The sequence below is a fragment of the Trichechus manatus genome, unplaced genomic scaffold (assembly GCF_000243295.1).
Source record: "Trichechus manatus latirostris isolate Lorelei unplaced genomic scaffold, TriManLat1.0 scaffold00031, whole genome shotgun sequence".
In the NCBI taxonomy this organism is placed as follows: Eukaryota; Metazoa; Chordata; class Mammalia; order Sirenia; family Trichechidae; genus Trichechus; species Trichechus manatus.
In genome coordinates, this window is record NW_004443967.1 from 15,554,025 (window position 1) to 15,574,263 (window position 20,239).

Sequence of the window (20,239 nt, forward strand, 5' to 3'; positions counted from 1 at the left end):
TTGTGATTGACTTATTTCACTCAGCATAATGTCCTCCAGTTTCATCCATGTTATGAGATGGTTCACAGATTCATTGTTGTTCTTTCTCTCCATTTGTGTTTTTAATTTTAATAGATGCTGCCATATTGCTTCTTTGAAAGGCTGTGATTCATATTTCCCCACGACAAATGTATGAGAGTCTCTCTCCCTATGTTGTCATCTGACTGGATATGAAGTTATGCCCAGTTGTTGTCAGTTTGTGTGACTAAACCCAAATCAAACCCACTGCCATCGAGTTGATTCTGACTCAGAGACACAACTGCCCCCTAGGGTTTCCAAGGAGTGGCTGGTGGATTTAAACTGCTGACTTTTTGGTAGCAGCCAAGCTCTTAACCACTACACCACCAGGCCTCCACCACCTGGGAATTACCTTGGCCATTGTATTTGCTGTTTTGTGCTTTGCTCATCTTTTGGTTTGTTATTAGCCTTCTGGCTTTTGGAGGTCAGTTTGTAAGAGCTGTTTACATAGAATCGACATCAACCCTGTGTCATCTATGTCATAAATATTTGGACCAGATATATTGGCTTTGTCTATTGGCTTTGTTTATAGTGTCTTTACCAGCTGGCTCATGGAAGGATTGCAGCAGCAAACTGATCCTCATCAGCTCAGAGAGCAACCTCATTAGTTTGGTATGTTGACCAACCTCTTGGAAGGGCCCATGCGTGAAGTATGATATTGGTAGGTGGGGTACCATCTGCTTGATGAACGTGGTGGCTCCTATATCAGTGGAATTCTGTGTTATTTCCGCTTTTCAAGCAACAGGGAGGTATACTATATGTGTACCTGAGGCACAGGAAAACACAGTTTGATCACCGAACGTCTGTAATGCACCCAGATGGCCTCTCTCCTTTAAGGACATGGCACCCTGAAATACTCTATTATTCTTTTTTAGAAATCACGCCATCCTCAAAGCCTCATCCGCCTGTTGTGGGCAAAGTGACTCATCACAGCATTGAATTATACTGGGATCTGGAGAAGAAAGTGAAGCGACAAGGACCCCAGGAGCAGTGGTTCAGGTTTTCAATTGAAGAGGAAGACCCCAAAGTGCACACTTACGGTATCATTTACACGTAGGTGCAATGTGGAGTTGCTTCACGCTTTGCTTTACTTTCCTGATTAGCTAGAATGGTCGCTGTTGTCTCTGAAACGCCACTGAAATTCAAGAATGAGTCAGCATCATTTGCATTCATGCTCTTTATGAATTACAGTTTTTGGGAAAGAAAACTTTAGCAGTAACTTTGAAATTAAACTTCGTATACCTGTGAGAGCTTCTTTGACTTCTGAAATACTCTAAAGACATGTTTTTAAAATCCAAAATGTAAGCACAGAATCAAAAGATGGTTTGATAAAATGAGGCGTTTTGGCTGTTTTGTTTACCGATATGGGATGGGGCCGTGCGTGGTTGACACAGGGCAACTTCTCTGACCTCACGTCTTTTCCGCTGTCCCCTCAGTCAGCCCTCTGCAACCAAACTGGCTGCCTCCGTCTCAGCTGTGACCAGGTCAAGCTGGTTCCACATCGAGGCCTTTCTTGTTGCCTTTCCCTAACATGTGTTGTGTTTCCTCTGTCTTTATGCGGTTGGTTCCGTTACACCATTCAGATGTCACTGGATCAGATATCCCCCCCCTCAGAGGGGCCATCTAAGTTAGCGGCCCTTCCACCCTGGGCATTCTCTGTCCCACAACCTTATTCTGCATGCTTCATAGCATTGAACTCAGCCTGGAATCATTTCACTTGTTTGCTTGTTCATTTTCTGTCTCCCTACCAGTATATAGGAGTCCCTGGGTGGTGCAAATGGTTAACACGCTCGGCTGCTTACTGAAAGATTGGTGGTTTGAGTCCACCCAGAGGTGCCTCAGAAGAAAGCCCTGGCAGTCTACTTCAGAAAAATCAGCCATTGAAAACCCTGTGGAGCACAGTTCTACTCTGACACACACGGGGTTGCCATCAGTCAGAGGTGATGCCACGGCAACTGGTTCAGTGGTACGTAAACCCAATGAGAGACAGATCCGATTCCTGCTGGCCTAATACCCTGTCTTCAGCCCCTACGTGGTGGCCGGCACGTAGCAGGCCCACAGAGTCTTTGTTGTGTGAATAAATAAGTGAATGCAACCAGAATCATCGAGAAGTCCCTTTCTCTTCATCTTCATTTGAAATGACTCCCATTTCTTCCCTATGGCAGCTTTGCCACCTGTAAAATGACTCGTCTGTGATTTGGGAATACCGTAAATGAGATGCAAATGTTCCTGAATCTTTTTTATTTTGAGATAGTTGTAGATTTACATGCAATTGTAAGAGATACTACAGACAGGTGCCGTGTACTTTTGACCCATTTCCCCCTGGTGGTAACATCTGGAACAACTACAGAACAGTATCACAGCCAGGGTTTGGACACTGCTGCAGTCAAGACCCAGAACTTTCCCTTACCACAAGGATGGTGTAAGAGTGTTGATGGCAGGGCGTATGTGAAGCTTCAGCTGTTATCTGGATGATATGCCTGACATCTGAGGAACAATTCTCTGTACCTCCCCCCCAAAAAAATGCATTATCCAAAATGCAGTTACCACGTGAAAATAATTTTTGGCCTGCCTACTTGAAAATGTTCTTTTTAATTATATCACATGTTAGTCTCTGTTAGGTAGTTTCCATCTAAAAGAATATGAATTATGATATTATAAGTATTTCTATGGAGGAAGAAAAAGACCTCGTTTCTTTTCCCCCATTTGCCTGGTACCACAAGCTGTGGTTGGGAATATTGGGGGGAGGGGGGCTATCCTAGACACTCCTCTCCTTCCTGTTTGCTGTTCTCCTTTGTTGGGTGGCGGGGAAGACAGCCTCACCTAGAGAAACCGCAGCCCGCGTGGATGGCCTCCAGCCCCATGTGTCTGGCGTGATGTGTGTGTTTCCCCAGAGTCCTGGGTGCCGCTGGGCCTGGAGAAGGCACGCAGATCATGGGCTGGCCTGGGGGAGCCTGCAGCAGCACCATAGACTTCGACACTAGGTGGCAGAATTAGACTGTGTTACTCTTGACCTCGTCTGCTCTGTTGTATCACTTTCTGTAGGTTGCATTGAAACTAGGAAATGCTTTTTCTTTAAAAGCAAATATGTGTCTGGAATATGTGACGCTGAGATTGGTGGCTTTAGAACTTCTCCTGACTTCTTCTTCATGTCTGATCATAGGAGCCACCGGCCAGTCTTGAATTAGCAGAGTCGTCTCTGACGTGACGCTCCTCATGGCTTCTCACAGCCAAACACTTACTGGCTTTGTGAGTTCTCCCTTTGCAAAATCCCTCCTGTGCTTCCCTTTCTGCTGCCCCACCGGATGTCAGGCTTGTGTTGTTTCTGCTTAGAATGTGGCACTCCCCCTGCTAGGATGGAAGCATCGTCTTCGGACTGTTCGAGGCTGTGTCCTCAGTTCCTACAACATTAGCATGTTTGTTGATTGAATGGATCGGCCTTGTCCTCCTTTTCTTGCCTTCTTGCCCTTCATCCTTTCTTGCTAAGTTACTCTTCCTTCTGTCAAGGACTCCAATGGGTCTCCATTGCTTGCAGGATGAAGGGCGAGCCCCTTAGGCTCATATCTGATGCCTTCACAGTTTGCCCTCACCTGCCTCTCTTGTTACCTCTTATTTCCAAGCACAAACCCTCCATCATGGTCTGCTTTCTGTCCTTTGAATGTGCCTTGACTTCTTCGGCGTGTGCGTTTAGCTGTTTTCCCTGTTTAGGACAGATTTCCCCCAGCCCATCCTTTCTTCTACCCATCCTTCAGGCCCAAGTGAGATTCTGCCTCCACTGGGAAATTCCCCTCCTGTCTGTTGTCTGCTCCCTCTGAATTCCTGGGACAGCTAGTGTCCTCATCATGCATTTCATTCATCCACTCAGTGTATATTATTGAGCACCTGCTACATGCCAGACACTATTCTGGGCTCTGGAGGCACAGTGCTGGACAAACAAAAATTCCCCCAGATGAAGGAGACGGATGATAAATAAGATCAATTAGTAAAAACATATAATATGTTGTCGTTAGTCACCATCGAGTCAGTTCCGACTCGTAGCAACCTTGTGTGCGACAGAACGAAACGCTGCCTCATCCTGCACCAGCTCAGCAATGATGGTTTGCACTCATTTTTGCAGCCACTGTGTCAATCCATCACGTTGAGAGTCTTCTTTCCTCTTTTTTGCTGACCTTCTTCTTTACCAAGCATGATGTCCTTCTCCAGGGACTGGTCCCTCCTGATAACATGTCTAAAGTACATGAGGCGAAGTCTCGCCGTCCTCACTCCTAGGAAGTATTCTGGCTACACTTCTTCTGGGACAGATTTGTTCATTCTTCTGGCAGTCCACGGTATATTCAGTATCCTTTGCCAACACCATAATTTAAATGCATCAATTCTTCTTCAGTCTTCCTTATTCATTGTCCAGCTTTCGCATGCGTATGAGGTGATTGAAAACACCATGGCTTGGTTCAGGTGCATCTTAGTCCTTAAAGTGACATCTTTGCTTTTTTAACACCTTAAAGAGGTCTTTTGCAGCAGATTTGCCCAATGCAATGCGTTATTTGATTTCTTGACTGTTGCTTCCATGGGCATTGATTGTGGATCCAAGTAAAATGAAATCCTTGATAACTTCCGTCTTTTCTCTGTTTATGATGATGTTGCTTATTGGTCCCATTGTGAGGGTTTTTGTTTGTTTTATGTTGAGGTGTAATCCATACCAAAGGCTGTGGTCTTTGATCTTCAGCAGTAAGTGCTCTTATAATATGTTAACCAACCCAAACCCATTGCTGTCGAGTCGATTCTGACTCATAGTGACCTTATAGGACAGAGTAGAACTATCCCATAGGGTTTCCAAGGAGTGGCTGGTTGATTCAAACCGCAGGCCTTTTGGTTAGCAGCTGAGCTCTTAACCACTGCATCACCAGGGCTCCTATAATATGTTAGGTGGTGACAAATACTAAGGGGAGAAAGCCTAGGAAGGGTTGGGGCCTAGGATGGAGGTAAGGGAGGCTTCACTGAGAAGATAGCTTCTGAGTAAAGACCTGAAGCAACTGAATGACAGTTAGAGCCTTGGGAATACCCACGTGAAGAACATTCCAGGCAGAAGAAATAGCAAGTGCAAGACCTTGAGGTAGGAGTTTACTTGTCATGTGTCAGGAACACTGTGGGGGTGGGTAAAAAAGGAGCAGAGGTCATGGGAGGTAACCCTAGGGTCTTGTGGGTTGTCAAAAGAACTTTGACTTTGAGAGAGATGGGGAAAGCCATTGGAGACTGTTAGGCTGAGGAGGGGCATGGTCTGGCATGGTTTTATGAGCATCATTCTGGCTACTGAGTTGAGACTAGGCTACAGGGAAGCAAGGCAGCCAAGCAGCAGGAAAAGCTAATTAGGAGGCTTTATGCGATAACTTCAATGAGAGAAAATGGACCAGAGTGCAAGAAGTAGTTGAATTCAGGTTATATTTTAAAGACAGAGTGAAAAAAATCTGCTGGTGGACCAGATATGGGATGAGAGAGAAAAAGGATGGTCAAGGGATATATAATAGCCTGGATAGGCCAAGTTCTGCTGCATTAGACATCAATTGTGAAATCTCAGTGGCTTACAATAATGGTGGTTCATTTCTCACACAAAACGTCCATTGTGGGTGGGCCATGGCTCCATTCCACATTGTCTTCACTCCACAGCCCAGGCTGATGGCACAGCCTCTGTCTGGAGCATTGCCAGTCATGTGCCAAAGGGGAAGAGGGCACGGTGCATTGTTTCTTGAAGTTCCCACCCAGAACGACACACTTCACTTCTGTGTATACTTTATTGCTCAAAGCGAGTCAGGTGGCCATGTCAGAGTTCATCGAGGCAGAGGTGTGGAATCCTTGGAGGAACAGCAAATACTTGTGGATGGTAACCCAGTCCTCCACAGGTGGCACCAAGGCTACTGGCCTGAGGAACTAGAGCAACAGAGACGGGAAGACTGCAGGTGGAAAGGAAAGTCCAGCTGGACTATCAGACGTCCAAGTGGAGAATTCAAGAAGGTAGCTGGGGAAGAAGGGTGCAGTGGGGAGAGGTCTGGGCTGGAGATACAAATGCCATAGTCATCAGTGTGACGCTGGACTGGAATGCTAGGCGAGTGAGTACAGATAGAAGGGAGAAGTCTGGTGATGGAGTCCTTGGGTGTGCCAATATTTAGTTCATGTTTTGTGCTCCATCAGCTCTCGTATCAGACGTTTGCTGATTCATGATAACAAAAATAAGGTTATGTTTTGCATTTTTTGAGTACTCTCCTCTATTGTGGAAATAATTCTGAAATTCTTTCTTTACATCACCACGTCTAGGCAGTGTTAAGTTGTGCTTCTCCATAGGTTTATGAATTGCTTTTATTAGTCATCCCTGTTTGTGCTGTAATTATTGTGACGTACCCCAAGGGGCAAGGAGCCCTGGTGGTGCAATGGTTAAGTGCTCGGATGCTAACTGAAAGGTAGGCGGTTAGAATCTACCCAGCAGCTTCATGGGAGAAAAGACCTGGGGATCTGCTTTTGTAAAGATTACAGCCTAGAAAACCTTATGGGGGGGCAGTTCTGCTCTGTCACATGAGGTCACTGTGAGTTGAAATAGACTTGATGGCACCTAACAACAAGAATACCCCAGTGGGCAGTTGTGTCCCAGGACCTGCTATATCTTGGTATTCTCCATGAGGCCATCCCGATTGATGTTGTGAGAACCTCCAGCCTCAGGACAAGATCAATTCAATCAATCAACAAACTTGCTAGACAGTTGTAAGAACTGGGGATACAGCAATCAACAAGTTAGAAAACGGAGCTTACATCCCAGAAGGAGGAAATGCCACAACCTAAGCACAAATGTGCTCAGTAACATGCTTTCTAAAAGAGTTCTGTTATTTCCCTTTCTAGGTAGGAGTTAAGAAGGTGCTTTTGGCTTCAGTGTGATCTTACGATGTTTAGCAATATTGAATATTATTGAGGTACTTTTGGCTTTATTTTACTCTATATCTTTGTTAAGTCTTTGCCACCTGGCATTGAATCCCTTTGAGGCTTGGATATTCTAGTTCTCATTGAGCTCCTGAAGATCTTTCCAGATGCTACAAATTTTGGGGGACTTGGTTTCTATGCTTCACATATCTAAGTGTTCAAGGACCTATGCTCAGTTACAATAAAATCCACCGATTCATGGGAGGACTACTTGGCGCCAGGCTGATGTATTTTAGGGTGTGTTGTTCTGTCTTAACCCATTGGCAATTTTCTGAATATTTATCTTGGCTCTAGAGCTTTTACTTTTGTGGTAAATTTATTTATATCTATTCCTAACACTTCTCTATTTCCTTGGCTTTTTGACTCAAATGTTACATATTTTTTTTTTATGCCATTGGTATCATTTCTTCATTGCCTTTTTATAGCTTCTCTTTTATTGATACAAACCACCCCAAAACATAGACAATCATGTGTTTGCTCACAATTCTGAAATCTGGGCAAGGGGGGATGGCTTGTTCCTTCTCCCTGTGGTGTTTGGCTGAGGCAGCTCTATTGGGACTGGAGGACCCAAACGGCTTCACTCTTATCCTAGTCTGATGCCTCTGCTAGCATGGCTGGGTCAGCTAAAGGCTGACCAGCCTTCTTCTTCCCTCTCCACTGTCTCTCTTCTTTCAGGGCCTCTCTTACCAAGTGGCCACTCTCTCCAGCGGGGTAGTTGGACTTCTTTTCATGGTGGCTCACTCCCAAGAGAGGAAAGGCAGAAGCTTCCAGGCACCTTCAGGGCTAGGCTCAGACCTCACACAGTGTCACGTCTGCTGCACTCCACCTGCTCAAGGGGGAGGACATGGGCCCTGTCTCTGCAGGAAGAAGGACATGGCATGCAGGGATGGGGACTGGTTGTCAGAGGCCAACTTCTCATTCCCGGTCTCTCTTTCTTGGCTCTCTGTTAGAGCCATACCCAAGAAGTCATTTAGTTTTGGGGGCCTGAAGTAACATGTAATATGAAAAAGGCATCACAGAGTGTTTGGGACTTTATTTCAGCTTGAAAATTTACATTTTGGATAAACAACAGAGAGAGAAACCCAAAAGAAATGAGTCAATAAATATTTCCTAGTTTTCAAAACGGTTTTTTCTTGGTTTACCTGAGGTTCCTCTCTCAGGAAGGCACATCCACGCCACCTGGCTCGAACTCTCGTCGCCAGACACCTTGGTCACCCTTGGCTCTTGCCAGAGTAGACCAAGCCGCTGCTTGAGTGTTCCACGTCCTTCCAGCCCAACGTTCTTACTGTGTGAGCCCCTGTTTCCCACCTGTCTGTCTGGGACCCTCTGCCTGTGGGTTAGGAAAGTGCCTCACCTGTTTCTCACTTTACATTGGGAGCCCCCCCCCGGAGGACCCTCTGCTGGGCTCCCCCTGCCTTTTACTCCTCACCCATCACTCCTCTGATGGGTGAGTTTGGGAGAAGGGACTTAGAAGACCTCCTGGGCTCTCTTTGGGATACTCCTGCCTCTTAGATCAAGGCTTGTGTCTTCTCTCCAGCCATGCACTCGGTTCAGTGCTTGCTCTGCTGGCGAAAGACTGTGGTTTTCCAGTAGGGCCTGGCAGTGAGGCTGCGTAATTGATGTGTGAGGTGTTAGCATGCCCACCTGGCCCAGATCTACAGCCCTGCTTTCAGTTGAGCTTTTAGCAGGAGTGGTGCTAACTCCAGCACTGTTGTTTCAGCCCAGCTCGGCTGTCACTTCCTCACTGTCCTTGACTGTCCCCTCTTCTTGCCACCCCATCAGCAGGAGGCAGGCCACTCCCTGCTGACAGGTTCATCTCAGACCTGAGCTGGTCCAGGGCTACATCCCCAGCCTGTCCAGCGCCTTGCAAACCATGGGCACTGGCATGTTCGTTGAGTTGCACGGACTGGGACTGACGGATAACTATTTAAGTTGCACATAAACATTGAAAAATCAGTTGTGAATCCCAAAGTATGGTTCTCACTGCTGCGGAGGATCTGCAAGGATGAAGGAAACGTCAGAGACAGATGGAAAAAACCTGGGAAAAAACAACGGTCACCTTGGAGTTCAGGGGGCTGTGGAGCGTTCTGGAGAGAGAACTAGGGCTGCGCTGGGCACTGAAGCAGGAAAGAAAGCTGGAAATAGTGCCCCTTCCCCTAAAAACTCTCAAAAATCAAGCCTCTAAGGTAGGAGGAAAGAAAAATTTAGATGAAGGATCGGAAAGGGATTCATGGAATTTAGTCAGCTGCCAATCAAGATTTTTGGCAGCAAAGGGAAACTGAGGTTTGTTTCTGGCAGTACTGGGGAATAGATGCAGCTCTGTAGGCCTCGGGAGACCTGATGTCCTAGAAGCATGCCAAGTCACAGCCAGGTCCCTGGGACCACCTCCCGAGCAGATGGTGGGATCTTGGCACCTCTGCCAGGTCCCAGGTCTCCTGAGAAGCAAACAGCCTGCCTCACTGTACTTCTTGGTGCTTTGCGGGCTCCGATGACTAGATGCAGTGCCTCTCCCCCTGGGGGCGTGTGGATTTCCATCACCAGCCTCTAATCAGTTTCCTGTCCCAGAAGTATGCAGCGTCCGTTTCCCACAGCATTCCTAGATGAACTTGACCATGGGGCACGCCGTTAGAGTGGTTTCTCATGTGCGCTGTCAGATTCCCCAGTGGCGTAAGCAGTTCTCATATCCTGCCAGCATTTGCCTGTTCACTGCTTCAGCTCCCCTCTCTTTAGTGGTAGTTTGCATGTAGGTATGCAGCCATCAACTAGAGAACCTTCCCCGTTCACTCTAAGACCTCCTCTTGAAAACCACGTATCTACTATCTGACAGCCTGTGTTGTCTTTCAAACATGCAACTTTATCATTGAGGACTGTTGTCATGGGTTAACGTGATTATTTGTCCAAAGTGCAAAATTGTGTGGCAGCTACCTGTCAGGTGCTGGACTAGGCCCGGGGGAATGGAGAGGGCACGTGCCGGGTAGGGAAAGCAGTGCCGGGGTGACTTGGTCCCTTGCTCCCAGGACCTGCAGTCTAGTGTGGGAGACGAGCAGGTCAACAGCAGGGGTCAGAGATGTCCTGGAAATAATAGTATTCAAGAACCTTCTCCAGATGCTCTTCTAATAATTGATCAGAGAACATTACTTAGATCAGCTGGTGTTAACAGCGTGTGCGTCTTCTCCGTCTAGGGGATATGCAACAAAGCATGTTGTGGAAGGTCTGGAGCCGAGGACACTCTATCGATTTCGACTGAAGGTCACTAGCCCCTCTGGAGAATACCAGTACAGCCCAGTTGTCTCAGTATCTACGACCAGTAAGTATTCCAAAGCCCTTCAAGATAAAAGAAGATGATGAACAACTCAGAGGTAAAAATATTGTCTTTGACTCGGCTGTACTAGAAGTGAAACCACGCCATTTTTAAACACTATGATAATATCGTTTGCTGGGTCGGCCTTGCCACAAGGTAAGGGGGTTCTAATTGTGCTTTAACGAATTAGGAGAGCTGTTTTTGTGCCAGGACTACCATGTTAGACAATGTCCACTCAGTACAAAAGGGCAGAGTCGCTTTTCTTAGGAAATGGGCCACCAGGGTGTGGCTGGGCAAGCGTCCCGCACGTGGAGAATCAGGCTGCCTGTTTGGGTGGCCTTACGTGAGAAGGGCTGTGCAGGATTTTGTCCTGTTTGGACAACTTCACTGCACGCATCTCAACATACACATCTAATTCCTGCGGGTGCTGTGAGGGAGGAAGAATTAGCGTTGCATCTTCACTGAAGGCGAAACGTGGAAGGGTGAGAGAGCCCCACACAGAGGAGGTGGGGGCCAGAGGAGGCTGGTCACAGAGCCTCGGACCAGTCCTTTTCCCAGTTCATATGTAAGGGTGCAAATATTTTTCTATGACCTGTATTTCAAAAAGAGTTTAAAGATGTTGTGTCCCGTGCTGCCTTTGAGCTAGAATGTTGTAAAGACTCAAATTTCCAGAAATATTCCTCCAGGCCTCCCACGGCAGACGCAGGTAAGTCCGTTTCGGTTGCACAAAGGAAACGTTCCTCTAGTGAGCAAGAAGTTGTTGAAAAATTGTTTCCAGTGTAGCATTTGGCTTGCATGTGTATTTGTACATACATGTATATTGTATGTATTTTCTGTGGATTACAGTTGTGTCTTTTAGGTGTTTATTTATGGAAATGCTGCTGTGGATTAAAGATAATTCAGGTTTTGAGTTAGCCTATAATACTTCAGGGCCCTGGTGGTGCAGTGGTTAAGCGTTCGGCTGTTAACCAAGAGGTCAGCAGTTCGAATCCACCAGCCACTCCTTGGAAACCCTGTGGGGCAGTTCTGCTCTGTCCCATAGGGTCGCCATGAGTTGGAATCGACTCAACGGCAATGGGTTTGGTTTTTTTCTCTTATAATATCGTCAGTTGAAAACCAGGGACCTAGGGGAATGGTATGGTCTTAGTTTAGCTGAGAGTTTAGTTGATGCTGGGAGTGGCGACGCTATACATTCCTAAGTTCCGCCCAGCTAGCCATGAAAATATAATTTCATTGGAGACATTTGAAGTGAATAGTTAGCAATGGTGATGCAGATCAGAAAAGAGGTCTTGTTTCTCAACCTGACTATGTGGAAAGCATTTGCTTGTGCACGAGAGAGAGTTAGCTGCCGGAGTTTTGAGGGGAAGGAAAGGGAGGCAGACTGGCAGAACCCGAGTTAGTTCTGTGTGTGCTGAGAACGCGCAGTAGAGGTTGGTGAGGATCGGGCTCCCTTCCTTCTGGGCAGGCCCTTGGCTCTGCTGGCAGGCGAGGACTCTCTTACACTGTTATATTTGTAATTTCCAAAGCAGCCTCTTTGAAGATGGCAGATCACACTAAATAAAGAATGAAAAATGCACATTTACAGAGCAAGTGAAATGCTTCTGTGGGTTGATAATTTGCATTCAGTTTGAAAGTGTTTTAATGAGTCACAAGAGCATGTACTTTGTTTAAATAAAGGATGTTCAGTCTTTTAAAGTTTTTTTTTTAAATTTCCAGGTAAAGTACAGGAGACTCTTGCTTAAATGAGGCATATAATTTTAATCAGTTGGGCCCTTAAAAAGAAAGAAAAGCAACTGCTGCTCGTTAATTGGCAACTATCTTCTCCAACGAGCTCCTCATTTAGTCACGGCTTTTAATAGAGACTTAAATCCCACCTGGAAAGGTGTTAGCACCACATTATCATATCTGCCAGCACATCTGCAGCTCGGTGACTCTCTTGCAGAATATGAGCCATGGCTTCCCGAAGACCACTCTGCCCCTCTGCCCAGAGATGCCCCTTCACATGGTCCTGACTGCTGGGTTCCGTCCAGCGCAGACAAGCATTCGTGGGCGTCCTCCCCACAGGCAGGATCGTTTAATATTTGTCATTGCAGCACTCGGGGTAATAAGAGAAAAACAAACCCACAGAGACGAAGACTCTGCCCTTCGTATATTCAGCAGCGCTCACCCATGGTGCTCCCTTGGGCTGGGTCCACAGTCTTGAAGTCGGGTGGGGAGTGGAGCATTCTCTCTCCCCCGCATTTCCTCTATCTGTTCTTTGTGCCTTCTGCCCGTGGTGGGAGTAGGAAGGAGAGCTGTGTGCTCGAGCAAGAGCCTGTTCTGTCTTTCCTCTTGTCCCGTTCATGTAAACCGTGGAGCGTTTCTGGGCTGAGTCGATTCGGGTTCTTCTGGTGGCATTCCTCGGTGCCTCTTACCTGGAAGCAGTGTGAGCAGGATTCACGAGTTAATGCCGAGAAAGGGCTTTCCCACCCCGCGTGATGGTCACTGCTTCCTTTGGCTGAACTTCAGCAAGCAAAGGATGATGCACATTTACGTTGTTTTTCCCCCTCTTCTGTGAGGGCGTCACCTTGTTCTCAGAGGAAGTAGAGCGCCGATTACCTCTTGCAGAAGTTGGAATAGGCAAAACATTTATTTTAATTATATCATAATATCACAATGTCTGGGTCTGTGCTACAAACAGTCCTCAAGCTGATAAGCACGAAATGAACTTATTGTGTTTCCCAGTATTCGCACACTGCAGAGCTTCCTGGTTAGGATGAACTAGGAGGGCCCGTCTGGGAGAGCCTTGCCAGTCAGGTAAGACGCATGGCAGGGGATGCAGATGGTCAGGGCGGAAACAGGGTGTGATGCAGGCTACGATTTTAGAACTTCCCTTAAAATCCCAGGAGGTTAGCACTTTGCCGGAGTTGCCTAGTTATCCCCTTTGGTTTAACACATTGGGGGCCGTGGAATCATATTTATTTAAGATGTCTGTATTCAAAATGTAATGAAAATGGAAGCATCTGGTGAATTGGTCAGACACCACAACATTTATTAAAACATCAAAGGGAAGGAGTGTGGCCTTCACAGCAGCGTGGCCTTGAGCTCTGATGCTGCCTGCTACGGGGTGACCTCGGACCACTCCCTCAACCTTTCTGACCTTGGTTTTGTGGTTTGAAGGAGACTCTGAAAAGCACTGTGTACTATATAAAGTCCTGTTGTTGTTAGGTGCTATCGAGCTGGTTCTAACTCACAGCAACCCCACGTACAACAGAACGAAACACCGCCAGTCCTGCGCCGTGCTCACAATCATGCTGGAGCCCATCATTGCAGCCACTGTGTCAGTCCATCTCGTTGAGGGACCCTGCACTTTACCAAGCATGATGTCGTTCTCCAGGGACGGCTTAATTTGTAGAATTTGATTCAGGATACCATGTTTTAAAATTTAATAGGAGTGTGCTTTGTACATCCTTATAGGTGACTCTATGCAAATGACTTGTTTGCATTTTTGTGGAAATTGAAGTTTGAATATCATAGAAGTGGGGGGCTGTTGGTAGAATGATAGAGACTTCTGCCACCCCACCAATCTCCCCTCCTTTCCGGGGAGCAAGAGGGAAGGGAAACATCGAGTGGGTGTCGTTCATCCATCTAAAGTGTGGCTGTATCACAGAATATCATTTTAAGTCCATATCCCTGTCGGCCAGAGTTTCTCAGCCTCAGCGCTGTTGACATTTGGGGCTGAATAATTATGGGTTTGGGGGCTGTCCTGTGCATTATAGGATGTTTATTTAGCAGCATCCTATCTCAACCCACTAGACGCCAGTAGGACCCCCCTACCCAGCTAGTGGCAACCAAAAATGTCTCCAGATATTGCCAAAATTCCCGGGGTAGGGGGAGGGCAGCCCAAACCCTTGCCCTCCCCTCCCCTACCCCCACACGCTGAGAACCACCCAGCTAGGACGACCTCTGTTGAAGGGCCATGCGCAGCTGTGGGCTTGGCCTTCAACGGTTTATTGTGATACTTTCATTTGAAGCTTTGGGTCTGAAAATATGTGTGGAATGACCAAGAGGAAGTATAATGTGACTAAAAAATCTTTAGGAGATTGGCAGGCTCAAGTAGACAAAATTGTTATTTCAAAACAGTGTTAACTTGGCTCCAGTTGATCTTTTACCAGAAAAAAAGAGAGGATGTCAGCTAACGGCCGTGTTCTGATAGCCACCCCTTCGTTGTCCTGCTCCCCCGTTTTCCCAGTTCCAACTCTGCCTGGTTCCCTGTGCACGGTTGAAAGCCTCTTAGGAAAGGGGAGAAAGGTGGTACCTGTGCCGGGAGCTGCCCCCCCGAGCGTTCCCCACTGTCAGGAGAGGAGTCGGGAGATTTAGCCCCCCATGGCCGAGACAGTCAATGCACTTCTGCAGGCCAGACTGGAAGAGGGAGGTGCAGGGGTGGTACGAGCCCCCGGAGGCAGTCTGGGGTGGCAGTGTGGGGAGGAGGCTCATGGGGAGAGGTGTCCTTCTAGGATTTGAATAAGAGTAGGCTGGAAGAGGACACTGTAACGGAATTGTCTTATTTTCTCTGTGGTCCCCAGTGTTCAGCACAAGACTTGGCATATAAGACACTCAATATTAGTTGAATGAATGAATGATGAATGAATGACTGAGATCTTTGAGATTCCATAGACTGGGGATTATAAACTGAAATGCCTGTGGGGACAGGGAAGTATTCTAAGTGTGGGGAGGGACTGGGATGAAGAAGATGGCAGGGCTGTACCGAACAGCTGCGGCCACCGCTATTGCCACTAACCTCAGCAACAGACACCACGTGCCCGGTGCCATTCCCAGTGCTTCACTCGGAATCTTTCATTTAAGCCCCATAATAATTATTTTAAAAATTAAACGGTCCTATGTGGAGCCCTGGTGGCACAGTGGTTAAGAGCTACGGCTGCTAACCAAAAGGTCAGCAGTTCAAATCTACCAGCCTCTCCTTGGAAACCCTATGGAGCAGTTCTACTCTGTCCTGTAGGGTCGCTATGAGTCAGAATTGGCTTGACGGCCATAGATTTGTTAACAGGCTATGAAACAAATGGAGCCGTGACGGACGTTGGTGCCCTGTGTCGGGGGGTGGTGGGGGCAGCATGGGAAGCTTTCACTTTGCCCTTTGTCCTCACCCTCTGCCTGTTTCCGAGTTCATGCCCTGCTCTGGTCCGTGAAGAGCTCATGTCCCCTGGACGAGGGGACACCCTCCCTCCAGCCCGTTTCCCACTGTGCTTTCAACCTTCCTCAGATGCTGCTCCTGGGCTCTGCTCCGCTTTCTCACGATGCTCCGCCTCCCTGTCGGGGGAGCCCCCTGCGCTCCTACACCCTCAGCAAAGACAAGGCCAATATGGATGTCATACTCCCGGGAAGAACTGAAATTTTGGATTTCACACGTTAAAGCGATTTTTTAATTTGTTGTTCCAAGTAGTTTAGTGACTTTTAGACAAAACGAGTACATCATGACAATGGCTGGGTTTGTCCTTGCTTGTAAGAGACATTTATTAAGCCTTAAACTCAGCTTATTTTATGAAGTCTCAAAGGATTATTTTCAAACAGCAAAATTACCCTCGTAAAGCAATACTTTTATAACTTAAAAGTGTCCCAGACCTTTGTTGGTGTGTGCCATCGAGTAGATTCCAACTCATAGCGACCCTGTAGGACAGAGAAGAACTGCCCCAGAGGATTTCCTAGGCTGTAATCTCTATGGGAGCAGATTGCCAGATCTTTCTACTGCAGAGTGGCTGGTGGGTTCTCACTGCCCACCTTTCAGTTAGCAGCCAAGCGTTTAACCGTTGCGCCACCAGGGCTCCTCTCAAACCTTTAGGTCAGACTAAATGTTCTTCTCTTACTATGTACAGACGAGATCTTTTTCAGTCAAAGCAGCATTGAGTAGGAATCATAAGACATGCTCACAGGATAGCCGGACGCCTTCTTGGAGGTGCACGTGGGCACGCACTCAAGGGCACAGAAGGCATGTGGCCGACAGGAATCTTCTCGCACTGCGTTTTGGATGACCACGTTCTGTCTTATTTCTTCAGGGGAACCCATCAGCAGCGAGCACTTCCATCGGGCTGTCAACGTGAATGATGAAGATTTGCTCATTCGAATCCTTCAAGGAGGGTGAGAGAACTCTACCAGGTCTTTTACTTACTGATTTTAATCAGAGCCCATGAAGGGTGTAGAAATGGCATGATGCAGCGTTATTTTGTTTTCCTGACATTTCCCAGGCCTTTGAAACGGGCTCCAGAATTAATCTCAGGTGACTGTTGTGATGAGTTCAGCATAGCTAGGAAAGGCAATTATAAAGCCCCTGTAGATGTTAGATTTATGTAATTGTTTAAGTAAAATTATAAAAGGAAATTACAAATCTGAGTGTCACATTCCTTCCCAGAAATAATTTCTGACCCCTGCTTACATCAAGTCATAGCTTTTAGGCAGGTGTCACCCTAAAATGCTTACATCTAATTTCTGTTGAAATCAGAGCATCACAAAATCGGCTACTTCCTAACTCAAAAGATGAGTGAGGCACTAGAGGGAAAGCGGCGAATACGCTCTCCTCGGATAGGTTTTAATGTAAAGCCGCCTTCTAAATGAAAACCGAACAACATGATCTAGATTTTTCTTGAATCAGTAGTTCTGCGCGCCTTCAAAGACAGGTCATCTGTGAAATGGGGATCTAAGTTGGGGAAGAGAAGCTTCCCACAAACAGCCAAAGCTTGCACGCTGACATTTAGCGGCTCTGCTTTCTTCTTTGTGTGGCATGGCTTTATGCTGGGGAGGTGATAAGGAATTCAGGAGAGAAACACGGGTCTCCACAGACTCGGCCCCTGTTCGGTGGAGCTGAAAACGTCTGCAGCGAAGACGCTGTGTCCGCAGCCATTTAAAGAGGCTGTGCTCTTCGTGGGGAGTTTTATCGCAACGCATAATGGTTTTGAGTTGAAGGGAGTGCCTATTTTAAGTGAAATTACAGCAATTTGCTCTTCTATTCTTGTACATTTGACTCTTTTAAAATATTAGGCAGGGCACTGTAAGACAACAGAAACTGAACGGCCCAGAAGAAATAGGAAGTTTTGGTAAAAGGAACCATTTGACCACCTGTGCCCAGCAAGAGCTGTCAGCCATAAGCCTTGAGGGAGCCATGCCCGGCATGTTAATGTCTTCTTCCTGTGTTTCCCAGCAACGTGAAGGTTGACGTTCCCAATAAGTTTGGCTTTACCGCTCTGATGGTCGCCGCCCAGAAAGGGTACACCAGGTACAGCTCTGCTCTTCTTCCCTCTCTGAGTGGGTGGTTGAACCTTTCGCTTCTCCCAAAGGCTCAGGTTGGGCCGAGGAGCAACAGAGCTGTGGAGGAACCAGCCCAACTTCTTCTCTCTTTCCAAAGCTGTACCACGTGGTGGCTTACAAAGTCAGCCTCCTTTTTTTTATCATGAAGGAGAGAATGTAAACTCCATAATCACACATCACGGAAGCGAGGTAGCCATTTAATTACATGCAATATATTTTATACCACCTGGGACAACTAGTTATCAGAATTTGAATTTCTTTTAAAAAAAAGAGGAGGTGGATATTAATTCTGGAAGAAGAACTTCCCTCATAGATCGCGAAGCTGTAGTTTTCATCGATGCGTTTCTGTATCTATTCCACGCAGAGATAAGCGTACATACTAATATCTCATTTTTCAATCATCCTTTTATTTTAATTGCTAAAATGACATTTTGAAAAATATGGAGCTGTATTTTCATTAAATGCGGCCATTTGAAAATATATTAAAAACGCTCGTTAAAATGACAGTGAATTATTTTGGTAGTCCAATTTGTTTCTTATGGTCTGGTTTGTTTTTTCATGAATAACTTGTGCACAGGGTGAAGCCCCCCTCCCCCCTTTTTGTGTGTGGAGGTAGTTTCCTGGTCGACTGTTGTCATGAAAACCAGCAGGCCTCTGGGAGGAGAAAGCCCTGCAGACTTGTCATAAGCATCGTGTTAGCTTTACTGAGTTATCGTGGGTTCCTTGTATCAGTGCTACCCACCTAGCTACATTTATGTTTCTTTCCTTCAGGCTTGTGAAAATCCTAGTTTCGAACGGCACCGATGTCAACCTGAAGAACGGAAGTGGCAAGGACAGGTAAGTTGGTGGGACGTGGCCTGAAAAGCGTTGATAATCCCAGAAGTGTGTTACTAGGCTTGTGCCCAGAGGGTTTTTGATTTCACCCCAAGCATTTCATTCGGTGTCTTCTGACAGTGCTGTAGGTAAGCGCATCCCAAAGGAGAGCCAAAGACGAGAAAAGCCAGTTTATTCACTTGTTCATGGATTCTGTTATTCCGCAGGGTTTTTGTAGGAAATCTATCGTGTGTATCGTTTCTGTAGCTCAGGGCCCAGCACAGAAGCCCGTAAGAAAAGAGGGACGAAATGATTAGAAGTGGAAATTGATTAATTAACAATCAGAATGATTATTGAGAAGTGAAAATGCTGCCTTTTAAACAAACGCTAAACAATAAAATAGATCAATCTCTCGTAAATCGAAGAAAAAAGGAAAACAAAATTCGAACTTGGAAAGGGACGTAACAATGGTGGCAGAGGAAATGGGAAGAAAATAAAATAGCTCGTGTGAGGCTATTACAGTGAGATTTGATAATTTGATCGAAATGATAATTTTTCTGAAAGAAAGTCACCAAAATTAACCCCAAGAAGCAGAAAATCTGAAATAACCAGTATCCATGCAAGAAATTACAAACTGTATCAACGAATTACCTCCCATGTAGGCTCTACGGCTGTATATGTTACCAGTGAGTTTGTTCAGATTTTTGGGTACAGTTAATCACCTTGAACTTATCCAGAGCAGAGAGGAAGCTGGAAAGCTACAGAGGATGAACTTATCACTAAAATCTGATAGTAAGGGAAAGTGAAGGCATTTATATGTCTTCCTGCTCACACATTGTATCAGATTGTTCCATCTCCTCTGTCTCTTTTATTCTAGACTGATCTCCTGTCTTTTTCTTATTTCTCATAACAATGGCTTTTTGAGGGAAGCAGACCAAATTGTCTCATAGAATACCCTGTGCTCTGGATTTGTCAAAAGGTTTCCTAGTTGGGGAGAGGCATTTAACTTGCTCATCTATCATCCTACTTCCTGTAAAGTTAAAATGAGGTCTAAAGTCTTCATCAGATGCAAGTTAACCTTTTTAGCAAGAACGCTTTGGCAACTGGTACTGTGTGCTTCCTGTTGCATACCGGCGTCCAGGAATGCAGGGTGTCCCACAGTGATGCTGGGGCAGACCATTTGGTTAAGGCAGTGGCAGCTAGATCCTCCTTTGTAAAGATACCGTCTTCCCTCCGAAAGTAATCCTAGGGCGATAATTCAGCACCGTGTGACTGTCTGGTTCACCATCACCGGGTTACCCCGTGATTTTAGCATCTATTAATGATTCTTGGCTGAATCAATTATTTAATTGGGAGTTGCAAAAAAGTCATTTTCTAATCCCATGATTTCTTCCATATTTATTAGCTAGCAGTCTTCGGTAAAGAAGAGCTTTTCCTTATCAACTGGGGATGAACTACATTTCATCCTACAAAGGCAGAGTAAATGTTTAATTTTTCTCTTTTCATTGCCAATTGTTAGCATAAGGAGTTGGTTAAAGAGTTATCGCCAGTAGTGTCAAATGAGTATGTTTTTCCCTTTCTCTTTTTTGAGTATCATCCTGGACTCATGGATGTTTTAAAATCCAGTATTTTGTACTCAATTACAGTCATTGTTTTTTTTTATTGAAATATAATTCACACACCATCAAATTCACCATTTGAAATGTAAAATTTAGTGTTTTTAAATACGTTCACTAAGTTGCACTACCATCCTTACCTAATTTCAGAACATTTCCATCACCCAGAAAGAAAGCCCACACCCATTACAGTCAC

The 20,239-nt window shown here is 46.0% G+C and overlaps 1 protein-coding gene across 1 annotated transcript in view; it reads left to right on the plus strand.

The window, feature by feature from the left end:
- Positions 1–20,239, plus strand: part of FANK1 (fibronectin type III and ankyrin repeat domains 1) — a 29,210-nt gene that overhangs the window by 3,696 nt on the left and 5,275 nt on the right. The window contains exons 2-6 of the mRNA XM_004374977.2: positions 933–1,110; positions 10,200–10,324; positions 16,369–16,450; positions 17,508–17,582; positions 18,386–18,451. Coding sequence (XP_004375034.2) covers positions 933–1,110; positions 10,200–10,324; positions 16,369–16,450; positions 17,508–17,582; positions 18,386–18,451 — 526 coding nt within the window. The remainder of the gene's footprint in view (positions 1–932; positions 1,111–10,199; positions 10,325–16,368; positions 16,451–17,507; positions 17,583–18,385; positions 18,452–20,239) is intronic.